The 13,898-nt window shown below is 35.3% G+C and overlaps 1 protein-coding gene across 1 annotated transcript in view; it reads left to right on the top strand.

Annotated features, from left to right (window-relative positions):
- The window catches only part of Ilk (integrin linked kinase), a 113,203-nt gene that overhangs the window by 60,037 nt on the left and 39,268 nt on the right, over window positions 1-13,898 (top strand). The window contains exon 3 of the mRNA XM_083126353.1: window positions 120-312. Within this exon, the coding sequence (XP_082982479.1) occupies window positions 120-312 (193 nt within the window). The remainder of the gene's footprint in view (window positions 1-119; window positions 313-13,898) is intronic.

The following is a 13,898-nucleotide window of genomic DNA, read 5'->3' as shown; positions in this document are numbered from 1 at the left end:
GGATAATCATCATTATTATTATTGTAGTCTGCATAATAACCATTAGGATCAACTGTCAATTGTTGTCAATTGTCCAACAGTTTTATTGTGAATTAAAATTTGCCCCTGTCCTATTCCAGTTATTGAAAAATAGAGCAGATGTCAACTTCACTAATGAACATGGCAATACTCCAATGCACTATGCATGTTTCTGGGGCTATCAGTCCATAGCAGAGGACCTTGTAAATAGTGGATCTCTCGTCTCACTCGCCAACAAAGATGGAGATACACCCCTGGACAAGGCGAGAGGATCTCTGGCAAAAAGATTACATGGTTTGTAATGTTACTTCTTAGGTTGACTCTTTTAAAATTTAACATTTCTCCATTATAAACAATACACATGAATGGCAAAAATATTTTTTTTGTGATTAGAAGCATTAAATTAATATTTTTTAAATATTTTTAACATGGCTTCTGCTGCTAGAATCAATCAAACATTCAACAGACAGTGCAGAATTAACTTCCTCCAGCATTTCCTTCCTCTCCCAACCTTTATCATTCTCTCTGAAGACCTTGAGAAGGTTTGAAAGGTTAGGATTAAGTTTTTAATTTGCTTTGTTCTGTCTCTTTTAACTCCAATGTAAGTCAGATTTTAACATGATTATCCCTGCACATGCTGTAAGAAGTTTCTTAAAAAATCGATAAGAAAGAACATGCCATCATGTATAATAAAGTTTTTTTTATTAACCCATTTCTGCCCAAATTATTTTTTGTTTGAAATATCTTATATCCTTTACCTATCTTTGTAATTTAAGTGTAAAATTAACAAAAAATCACGATTTTTTTTTCAATCAATAGAATTTAAGTTGCAGCATGTTGACAAATGTCGACAGTGCCTATGAACAACACCATTAATTTTTGATTACGTAATGTGATAAAATATTGCAAAGTATGCAGATATTTGGCATATATTAATTACTAGATTTATTATTATTGCTGGGATAACAAAGAGTGCACAAATTCCATTTTCTGCATGACTGCCTGCAGCTATAGCTGCACCAACCCCAGTTTCTGCATTGGTTCATTCTTCTATTTTAGTTACTGCTGGGGTTTATTTATTAATTCGTTTTGGGGATATATTAATGTATACTGTTCTTGGTAGGATACCCTTATTATTATCCGGATTAACTATATTTATAGCTAGGGTTGGTGCTAATTTTGAATATGACTTGAGGAATATCATTGCTTTATCTACATTAAGACAGCTTGGATTAATAATGTTAACATTATCTATGGGATTAAAGGAGTTATCATTTTTTCACTTATTGACTCACACTATATTTAAGTCTTTATTATTTTTATGTGCTGGTGTAGTTATTCATGTTATAGGAGATGTTCAGGATATTCGCTGTATGGGGGGTTTAATTAATAAAATGCCAATAACTATTTCTTGTATAATAATTTCTAGTCTTGCCCTATGTGGAATACCATTTTTGGCTGGGTTTTATTCTAAGGATTTAATTTTGGAAATATTAAGTATATCTTCTTTTAATTTAGTAATATTTGTTTTATTATGAATTTCTACGGGTATAACTATAGCTTATAGTTTTCGGTTGAATTATTATTTAGTTGGTAAGTCTTATAGAGGTATTTCGTTTCAATTTTTTTCTGATGATGGAGGGTGAGGTATGTTTAAGGGTATATTAGGCTTACTATTCCTATCCATTGTAGGTGGTTCTGGATTAATATGATTAATTTTTCCTTCTGTTTTTGTTATTATTATTCCATTTAAATTGAAGGTAGGGGCAATCATTTGTATTTTACTAGGTGGATGAATTGGGTATAATATCACATCTTTCTTGTTTGAAATTTATCCATTTTTTAATAATAAAATAATATATTATTTATTAGGAGGGATATGATTTTAACCTTACCTATCTTCGGGGGGGAGTAATTGATAGTTCATTTACTACCGGAGGCTTATATATTAAGGCTATTGATTATGGGTGAAGTGAACTTATAGGTGGGCAGGGGGTGTATAAATATATAAGGAGTGGTTCTTTAAATATTCAACTAATACATTCTAACTATTTTAATATTTATTTTATATTTTCATTTTTAATAGTAATTTTATTAATAATTTATGTGTGTTTATATAGCTTATAATAAAGCATAATATTGAAGTTATTAGGAAGAATAGAATAATTCTGTAAACACTTCTTGAACTTGTTTAGAGTTCAGCTTTATCATGAAAAGATAATGTAATTTTATATACTAAAGAAATAATATGAAGAGTATTAATGGAATTTCACCACTAAAGATGGAAGTTAGCAGCCCCTACTTAATATTATACCCCTTAACTGAGGAAATAATCCTAATTTTATTATTAACATTAATATGCCGCCTTCCTTTGGCTTCAGTTAAGTAAGCAAGGGTAATATATACCAATTTATTCAGGTCGAAGCTGATTGCTTTTGCTTCTTGCTTAGTAAAGTAAATTGAATTATGAATTATTCAATACGTTTTGAATGCAACTCAAATGTTATCATTAACTATTACTCTAGCATGCTCATTCTAGTGATCCTTGGGTTCATTCGTGATATAAGCCTAAAAGTAAGATTAATAGAAATAAGAATCTAACACATAATCAATATATTAATTTTGAATTAGTAATAATAACTGTTATTGGTAGTAGTACTACAATTTCTACATCAAAAATGAGAAAAATTACTGCAATTAAGAAGAATTTTATAGAGAATGGAATTCGTGCTGAGGATTTTGGGTCAAATCCACACTCAAATGGTGATCTTTTTTCTCGGTCTGTAATTATTTTTTTTGATAGTAGTGTGGATAATATTATTACAATTGAGGTGATCATTATAATTAGTAATGAGGTACTTATGATTATATTAATTATTTACTTTATTTTATTATAATCTTTTTAATTGGAAGTTAAGCGTACTTTAAATATACTAAGTAAATACTATCTACCTCATCAATAAATTGAAATAGGGGCCTCCCCCATGGCGCAGTGGTAGCGTCATTGCCTTGTAATCAAGGGGTCCCGGGTTCGATACCCGGTGGAGGCACAAGTGGTTCGGATCCCACTTTAAACTGTAGGTCCAGTCCCGATTAGCCTTACTGTGCATAAAGTGGACTTAAAACACTCAAAAAAAAAAAATTGAAATATAAAGGAATAATCATACTACGTCTACGAAGTGTCAATATCATGCTGCTGCTTCAAATCCAAAGTGATGTGTTGGTGAAAAATGGCATAAGATGTGTCCAGCTAAACATACTCCTAGAAATGTTGATCCAATAATGACATGTAGTCCATGAAATCCTGTTGCTATAAAGAATGTGGATCCATATACTGCATCAGCAATAGTAAATGGGGATTCATAATATTCATATGCTTGAAGAATAGTAAAGTATGCTCCTAATATTAATGTTAATATAAGTGCTTGCGTTGTGTGCGAGTGACATTTTTCTAATAATCCGTGATGGGCTCATGTTACTGTTACTCCTGAGGCTAGCAGAATTGCTGTATTTAATAAAGGTACTTGTATTGGGTTAAATGGAGTAATTCCCCTTGGTGGTCATATTATTCCTAGTTCAATTGTTGGGGATAAACTTCTATGGAAAAATGCTCAAAAGAATGATACAAAAAATAGTACTTCTGAAATAATAAATAGAATTATACCTCATCGTAGTTGTCTGTAGATACCTTCCACGTATCAACATGAAAGAAAACTAGCATCTCTGGGTATGACGCCATATTGTCTATCTTACCATAGGGCTGGAACAACGGATATAGCAACAAATTCGCTAATGATACAAGTCCTTTAATTCACTTGGTATTATATAATAGTTAAATACGTTTGCACACTGAAGAAATACAAAAAGGCCCACATCCGATAGGCTAGCTGAAATGTTCTCCCGCTGCCGCGAGCCGACATGCACCATGCCGCTGTATTCGAATACCACGCTCCCAGAATTCCGAGTTCTTGCAAGAAGCTCCCAGCGGGAGTTAAATAAAAACAAATGAGGAGCGGAAAGCAATACTATTTACAATCTTCAACATTCTCCCCCCCGTTGGAATGCACAGCATCCAAACTAAATCATGAAAGTTCAATTGATCTTCCCATCTGGAAGAGGTACAATCTTACTGAGAGCCCTTCGGTACACTCCATCCTTGGTGCGAACCACGGCTACACGAACTAAATTGTCTTTCCCTGGAAACACTTCTTCTATAATGCCCATTTTCCAAGATAATGGGGGTAGGTTGTCTTCTTTCAGAAGGACAAGTAGTCCTGGTTGCAGGTTGAACTGCGTGGTTGTCCACTTCTGACGCTGTTGCATACCATGAAGATAATCTCGGGACCAGTTTCTCCAAATCCTTTGTAGAAACTGTTGAACTCGTTGCCACCTGGAAAGTCTATTTTCCTTGAGATCACTTAAGTCTGGTTGAGGAAAGGAAGTTAGTGGACCACCAATAAGAAAGTGGCCTGGAGTGAGGTAATTAAATTCTTCATGAGAGTCAGGTAAGGATGTAAGAGGTCGAGAGTTTAAGCAAGCTTCGATTTGGCACAAAAGAGTTGACAGCTCTTCGTATGTCAGTACAGCATTCTTGGCGACTCTACGAAGATGGTACTTCATGGATTTTATGGCGCTTTCCCAGACACCACCGAATGATGGGCTACGTGGAGGTGAGTTTTTCCACTGAAAGTTTTCTTGTGCTGCATACCTTTGAATGTCTTCACTGAATCCTTGCGATTGAAATAGCAATTGAAGTTTCTGAAGTTCGTTCTTCGCTCCTTGAAATGTTGTGGCATTATCGCTGATAATGGTGGAACACTTGCCTCGCCTTGCTGTAAAACGTCGCAATGCTGCTATGAAAGCTTCAGAAGTAAGGTCTGTTACTAGCTCAAGATGTATTGCTCTCGTGGCTAGGCACGTAAAAAGAGCTATGTAGCATTTCTTTGTGATTTTACTCCTGATTGACCCTACTTTGATGACGTATGGTCCGGCATAGTCTATGCCCACATGATTAAATGCCTTGCTAGGTGTAACTCTGATGGATGGGAGCTGTCCCATTAGCTGTTGTGCTGCAGATGCCTTCAAACGATAACAAGTTAAACACTGATGAATGATTTGCTTAATAACTTGTCGTATTCTAGGTATCCAGTACCTTTCTCGAATGGATGAGATTAACAATTGAGGTGCTGCGTGCATCAATCGTTCATGCTCTGATGCAATTAGTAAACGGGCGAAGTGACTTTTTGGATGCAAAATGATTTGATGCTTGCTGCTGAATTCCAAGTTGCTATTTTCTAGCCTACCTCCAACACGAAGAATTCCCTGATTATCCAGAAAGGGGTGTAAGTCCTTGAGGATACTTTTGTTGGACACTTGCCCTTTGGCAGTAAGATCATTTATCTCTCGATGAAAGAACGAAATTTGTGTCATAACGACACACGTTTGAGTAGCGTCTTCAATGTCAATTGAAGTAAGTGGATCGCATTGTTTGTTACTTGCATTTTTACAATTGCGAATGAATCTTTTACAGAGCGCTACAATCCTTAACAATTTGAAAAATGTAGAAAAATCGTTTATTATTGCCTCTGATTGCAGATGAGACACCAGTGTAGTTACAGGAAGCTTTCGTTGTTCAGGAACATCTTTGTTCTTAAGACTTGTGTCAGATGATGATGATGGCCAGCACGTTTCATCTTCTTGCAACCAAGCTGGACCATGAAACCATACCGAATGATGATAAATATCTTGAGGTTTAACTCCACGGGAGATTAAATCCGCTGGATTATCCTTGGACGAAACATGTCTCCATTGATAAGTTTGAGTAAATTCTTGAATTTGCGCTACTCTGTTGGATACAAAAGGCTTCCATCTGCTTGCTGGCGATCTGAGCCATGCCAGAACTATTTGTGAATCTCTCCACAAATAAACATTGTCAATATTAAGTCTCAAAATTGGGAGAGTCTTGTTGAGTAATTTGGCCAATAAGACTGAAGCGCACAGTTCCAATCTAGGAAGAGTGGTTTTCTTGATCGGGGCGACCCGTGATTTTGAGCACAGTAAGTGAACTTCGGTGTAACCTTCTTCGTTTGCTGAACGAACATACAAGCAACTGCCATAATTTTTCTCCGATGCATCGGAAAAGCCATGGATTTGTATATTCTTTACACAACCAGGTGTTAAGATGAAACGTGGTATTTGCATTTCACTGATGACTGGTAGCTGAGAATGAAGATGAACCCATTCAACTTGCAGGCTTTCTGGAAGTGGATCATCCCAGTTTATGTTGTGAAGCCACAACTGTTGTAAAAAATACTTATACATTACAGTTACTGGTGAAAGTAGTCCAATTGGATCAAAAATCTGGGCAATAACACTGGCTACTTGACGTTTGGTTGATTTGTGTGACATCATGTTGACAGACTTGGCTCCAATGTTAATCATGAAAGTGTCTGCCGAGGGATTCCATGAAATTCCTAGAGTTTTAACACCTTCGGTATGAAAATGAATTAGATTTTGAGTCTCTCTCAGTGATTCTGGAATAGCGTTGAGTACTTCAGTGCTGTTGGAGCACCACTTTCGTAAGATGAATCCTCCTCTTTTCAGAAGTTCTGAAAGATCTTGATAAAGTTGTAACGCACCTTGAACGCTACTGCTTCCTCCAACGTAATCATCAACATAGAAATCACGCTGCAACACTTGACATGCGTGTGGGAAGTTAACTGCTTCATCTTCGGCTAACTGCTTCAGACATCTGGTTGCTAAAAAGGCACTTGATGTAAGCCCATACGAGACCGTATTCAATTGAAATACTGTTATGAGTTCCTGAGGAGAGTTTCTCCACAGAATGCATTGCAGTGGCCTGTCATCTGGATGTATGTGTATCATTCTATACATCTTTGTTACATCAGAAACCAATGCCACCTTGTGAGTTCGAAATCTTAGAACAATGGAAAACAAATCTTCCTGTATGGTAGGTCCAACCATTTGTATGCTATTTATTGATTCACCGCTTGTTGATGGCGAACTCCCATCAAAAACAACACGTATTTTCGTTGTACTGGAATCCTTGAAAACACAATGATGCGGAATGAAAAATTTTGTGCAGTCATTTGTTTGTACATCATTTAAATTCCCTATGGGTTCCATGTGTCCCAACTGGTAATATTCTTGCATAAATTCTGTATAATCAGCCTTTAATTGTGGTTGACGTTGAAGCCTCGTTTCTAATTGGTGAAATCGAGTTAATGCAGAGTGTGAGGAGTCACCTAACACTGAACGATCCTTACATAATGGCAGCCTGACCGTATAACGGCCACTTTCATCTCGTGTCACATTTCGCTGAAAATGTTGCTCGCAAGCAATTTCTTCTGGTGATTGCAGTTTCGTGTGGATCTCCTCTATGATCCAGAACTGTTGGAGTTGCGAGCTGAGAGAATCTTCCTTTCTCGTGAAAAATGACCTAGTAATACTGTTGCTAGAAGATGTTGCTGGAATCTTCCCTGCAATAATCCATCCAAACTCTGTGTCTTGAAGAATGGGGAAATTTCCTGGTTTTGTTCTCTTTTCAGGCTTCATAACGGTAAAGAAAACCTCTGCACCAAGCAGAATCTGTATTTTGCCTGGCGAACAAAAGCTTGGGTCTGCTAAACGAATATCTGTTGGAATGTTCCATTCAGATGCATCAAACTTTTCTGAAGGCATTAATCCTGTAATGGTTGGCAACACTGAGCACGAAATACTTGTCGTAAAATTGCTATTATTAGATCTCAGACGGATCTCTACTGAATGACTCGATTCAGCTGACGAATTGTTGATTCCCTGAATGGGAACTCGATGCTTTACCTTTCTAAGACGATGACTTTGAACAAAATCTTCAACAATGAAATTATTCTGACTCGCCGCGTCCAAGAGAGCACGACAATTGACCCAATTGCCCGCTATATCTTGTACTTGAACAATTGCCGTAGCAAGTAACACCTGTGACGCGTTTTTCTGCTTAATTGAACAATAAGAAACCTGAGGTGCTTGATCTGAATGCTGTGAAGAGTCGCTTGTATTGTTTACCATCGATGTGTTCACGTGACCCCCAGATGACATTTCACGCCGCTGGTTTACATTGGATGTACCTTCATCTACATGAAGTAAAGTACTATGCTTCTGTTTACATAGCTTGCACACTCCATATTTACACTGTGCCGAAACGTGATTGTTGCTGCTAAGACAGTTAAAGCATACGCGATTCTCACGTAAAAATTTATACTTTTGTGAAATAGAAGCTTTCTTAAAGGCTTCACACGAAAATAAGCGATGTTTGTTTGCTTTACAAAACATGCACAATGAAGAATCTGTTGTAACATATGACTTCGAAGATTGTTGACATTTAGCACTGTACTGTTTGTGCATATTTGTAGATGATTTTGTTGCTACCTTGTTACCTTCACTCGTAACTGGATTAATCTTTTCAAGAGCCTGGCATCTGTGCTCTAGAAAACTAAAGAGCTGATCTAATGTGCTAAATTCAGTATCATTACTTTCTAGTTCAAATGCTCTTCTCGTTGCAGGATCGAGATTTGAAACAAGATGCTGAACTAAAATTATATCAGTTAACGACGTGTCTTCAGCTATCATTTTGAGCGCTGAAATAGAGCTAACTGCAGTGTTTGTAAATGCACGAAGTTCCTGACAATTCTCCTTTACAACTGGATTGATATGTAAAATATCATTTACATGTGACACTGCTATCAACCTTTTATTGTCGTATCGCTCATTGAGTTGCTCCCAAGCAATAGCGTAATTTGCTTCTGTCATTGGCAAATTTTGAATTAGATGTAAGGCCTCGCCTTTCAACGATACGCGCAAATACTGAAACTTCTGAACATTTGAAATATCTACATTGTTGTGTATCAGCGACACGAACGTGTCCTTGAAAGACACCCACTGTGTGTAATTACCGCTAAAATGTGGTAATGCAATTGCCGGAAGTTTCACCTGCGTACTTCCTCGTGATGCAGATGGTTTAGTTTCAGGGGAAACTGGCTTTGTGACATGCTTGTCAATCAAAATTTGCATTCTTGTTTTCAAATCAAAGTACATGCGTTCAATTTCTTCTCTTGCCGCGTCATGTTCACCTTCGACTGATTGTAGTTCAATGCTGTCTTGAACTTCTTCTAATTTTAGCCAAACCTCGTTTAAATGCTCCAAGCGAGTCTTGATTGTTAGAATGTTGCTTGATGCTTCATCGTAAGTATCAACATACGAAGCTATACGTTTGAGTTTGCGCTTGCATGCATTTCTCTCTTTGATAAGACGCTGAATGTCGGCCATGGTTGCAAGGTAAGGAAAATACAAGGAAGGAAATGTAAATTGAACCAGACTTACTCACCGATTTGCTTCTTTGATGCTCGCGTAGAAAGTCAATCCCTCCTCCCACGACGGTGGTGAAGAAACAGAGAATCCATCATCCTACGACGAAACAAGAGTTCCTGAAACAGCTGATTCCACCGTACCGTGACGATTAATGCTACTGTAATCGCAACCGAGTTCAAGGTCACTGCAAAATTCGTTGTAACGATGTTCGTTACGAAAGCGCGGAAAACATGTATCTGTGCAAACCAAAAACACTGTTTGTTCTGTAACACTGTCACAATTAGCACTGTCACACCTGATGATCACTGACCTGCACGAAACAAACTGTCACTATATCCGGAATGCGGAGGACCATAATGTCTGTAGATACCTTCCACGTATCAACATGAAAGAAAACTAGCATCTCTGGGTATGACGCCATATTGTGTATCTTACCATAGGGCTGGAACAACGGATATAGCAACAAATTCGCTAATGATACAAGTCCTTTAATTCACTTGGTATTATATAATAGTTAAATACGTTTGCACACTGAAGAAATACAAAAAGGCCCACATCCGATAGGCTAGCTGAAATGTTCTCCCGCTGCCGCGAGCCGACATGCACCATGCCGCTGTATTCGAATACCACGCTCCCAGAATTCCGAGTTCTTGCAAGAAGCTCCCAGCGGGAGTTAAATAAAAACAAATGAGGAGCGGAAAGCAATACTATTTACAATCTTCAACAGTAGTCCTATTATAACTTGATTTGTATGTAATCCTTGATATGTCCCTTCTCGTGAAATGTCTCGTCATCATTGAATTATTGTAAGGAGTATAGTTGTTATTCCTATTATTAATAATATTATATTTTGTTGGTGAAATCATCTAATTATGCCTGTTGTTAATATTATTGCTCTAATGGCCCCTGTTGCTGGTCACGGGCTTTGATCTACTAGGTGATATGGGTGGTTTTGATTTGTTGACATTAGTTACTTTGATTCTCTTGAATAAATAGCAATTAATAAGGCAAATACATAAGATTGGATAAATGCTATGGCTGTTTCTATAATAATTAATATAATTTGTGCTAAAATTAATATTGAAAGTCCAATAATTTCTAACATTGTTCCTGTATTTCCAATTATTGATATTATTAGGTGGCCAACTATTATATTTGCTGCTAATCGCACTGATAAGGTTATTGGACGAATTAAATTTCTAATTATTTCAATACCTACTATGATTGGTATTAATAGTGCTGGCACACCTTCCGGTACTAAGTGTGCTAATATATGTTTTGTATTGTTAATTCATCCAAATAGTATAAATGATAATCATATTGGTAGGGCTAGGGTTAGGGTAAAAACTAAATGACTTGATCTAGTAAATACATAGGGGAGTAGTCCTATTGAATTATTAAATAAAATTATTGAAAATATACTAATAAATATTAGAGTTCTTCCTTGGTGATTAATTATTCCTAGAAATGTTTTAAATTCTTCGTGTAATTTTATTATTATTATGTTATATAATATGGAGGTCCGTGATTGTATTAATCAAAATGGGGCTGGGATTATTAATAATCCCAAGAATGTTCTTGGGATTCTCAATTTAGTGATATATTTATAATTGATGATGTTGGGTCGAATGATGAAAATAATCTTGTTATCATTTTCAATATTTAATTTTTGGTTTATTTTCTATTTTAAAATTGTTACTATTTAATAATTTATTATGATTATAGTAATTAACGATTATGAATAATAAAATAAATTAATATAAATGTTGTAAATAGAATAATTCAGTTTAATGGGTATATTTGTGGGATAAAAAAGTATCTATATAGATAACTTAGGTTTGACACTCCCATGTTATATATTAACTAACTTTTTCATTAGAAGTAGTTGTTATATTACTATTTTGTGGTTTAAGAGACCATTACTTACTTTTCAGTCATCTAATGATTCTTGTATAATTTTTATTAATCAATTAATAAAAGATCTGTGAGTTGTAGTTTCAATAATAATTGGTATAAATCTATGATTAGATCCACAAATTTCTGAACATTGTCCAAAAAATAGACCAATTCGACTAATGTTTACTCCTGCTTGGTTAAGTCGTCCTGGAGTGGCACCTATTTTAATTCCTATAGATGGTATGGCTCATGAATGTAATACATCTGCAGACGTAGTTAGTACTCGAATATCTATATTAATTGATAGTACTGTTCGATTATCTACATCTAATAGTCGAAATGATTCTATCATTATTTCATTTGTTGGGGTTATATATGAGTCAAATTCTGCTTTTATAAAATCGGAGTATTCATAACTTCAGTATCATTGATGTCCAATAGTTTTAAGGGTTAGTGAAGGTTGATTAATTTCATCTAATAAATATAATAAACGTAGGGAGGGTAGTGCAATAAAAACTAGGGTAATTGCTGGTATAATTGTTCATATTGTTTCTAACACCTGTCCTTCTAAAAGTATTCGGTTTGTTAATTTATTATTAAATAATGATGCTATTAGGTATCCTACTAATACTGTAATTATAATTAAAATTAATATTGTGTGGTCATGGAAGAACATTATTTGTTCTATTAGTGGGGAGGATCTATCTTGTAGTCCTATTTGATTTCAGGTTGCCACTTTTAAGTAAGGATTTAGTCCTTATATTTGAAGCTTAAATTCAATGCACTTCTCTGCCACCTTAAAAATTAGTTGTTAATAAGCAGTATTGGAAGTTCTGAATAGGTATGTTCGGATGGAGGTGATATTTGATATCATTCAATTGATGACGCTTGTTGTAGATTAAATAATGTTGGTCGAGCACTTGTTATACCTTCTCATGTAATAAAAATTATAATAATTACTGCTGTAAATGATAAGATTGATCCTAATCTTGAAACAATATTTCATATTGTGTATGCATCTGGATAGTCCGAATATCGTCGTGGTATTCCTCTTAACCCCAGAAAATGTTGTGGAAAGAATGTTAAGTTGACTCCAATAAATATTGAGATAAATTGAATTTTTAATCAATCTGGATTTATTATTACTCTTGTAAATAGTGGAAATCAATGTACTAGTCCTGCTATAATAGCAAATACTGCTCCTATAGATAATACATAATGAAAATGTGCTACAACATAGTATGTATCATGTAGTACAATGTCTAGTGATGAATTTGCTAGTACTACTCCTGTTAATCCCCCTATTGTAAATAAGAAAATAAATCCCAATGCTCATAATATTGATGGGGAGTAATTAATTTGTGTTCCATGGAGTGTGGCAATTCATCTAAATACCTTAATTCCTGTTGGTACGGCAATGATTATTGTAGCTGCAGTAAAGTATGCTCGTGTATCAACATCTATTCCTACAGTAAATATATGATGTGCCCATACAATAAATCCTAGAAATCCGATTGCTATTATTGCATAAATTATTCCAAGGACTCCAAATGTTTCTTTTTTACCTCTTTCTTGAGTTACAATATGTGAAATTATTCCAAATCCTGGTAGAATTAGAATATACACTTCTGGGTGTCCAAAGAATCAGAATAGGTGTTGATATAAAATAGGGCCCCCACCACCGGATGGATCAAAAAATGAGGTATTTAAATTTCGATCTGTTAATAACATGGTAATTGCTCCCGCTAGAACTGGTAGTGATAATAATAGGAGAACTGCGGTGATTACTACTGATCATACAAATAATGGTACTCGTTCTATGGATATTCCTATAGTTCGTATATTAATTACCGTTGTAATAAAATTTACTGCCCCTAGAATAGAGGAGACTCCTGCTAAATGTAATGAAAAAATTGATAGATCTACAGAGGCTCCGGCATGTGCAATTCCTGCAGATAGGGGAGGATATACGGTTCAACCAGTTCCTGCACCACTTTCTACAATTCTTCCTGATAATAGTAGAGTTAATGATGGGGGTAGTAATCAAAATCTTATATTATTTAATCGTGGGAAGGCCATGTCTGGGGCTCCAATTATTAGAGGTACTAATCAATTCCCAAACCCTCCAATTATAATAGGTATTACTATGAAAAAAATTATAATAAATGCGTGTGCAGTTACAATTACATTGTAGATTTGATCATCTCCAATCAAACTTCCTGGTTGACCTAATTCTATATGGATTAAAATACTTAATGATGTTCCAACTATTCCTGATCAGACTCCAAAAATTAAATATATTGTACCAATATCTTTATGGTTAGTAGAAAATAATCATCGTTGCAAGAATGAGATGACTGAAGTTATAGGTGATAAACTGTAAATTTATTTATGAGTTTTGAACTCTCTCATTAATTTTGAACTGCAGGGTGATACGTTGTATGTATTAAGGCCTAAAAGAATACCTCTTATTTATGACTTTGAAGGTCATTAGTTTAAAATTAACTTAAAACCTTATAAAAATTTTATAGAGATATATAAATTGGTTGAATTAGAGGTAATCCACAAACTGAGAGAAAAATTGTAACTACCGATAATACTTGTTCTTTTAAATTTAA

The sequence above is a fragment of the Lepisma saccharinum genome, chromosome 8 (assembly GCF_977018435.1).
Source record: "Lepisma saccharinum chromosome 8, izLepSacc3.1, whole genome shotgun sequence".
Classification (NCBI taxonomy): Eukaryota; Metazoa; Arthropoda; class Insecta; order Zygentoma; family Lepismatidae; genus Lepisma; species Lepisma saccharinum.
This window is presented reverse-complemented; position numbering and strand designations above follow the sequence as displayed.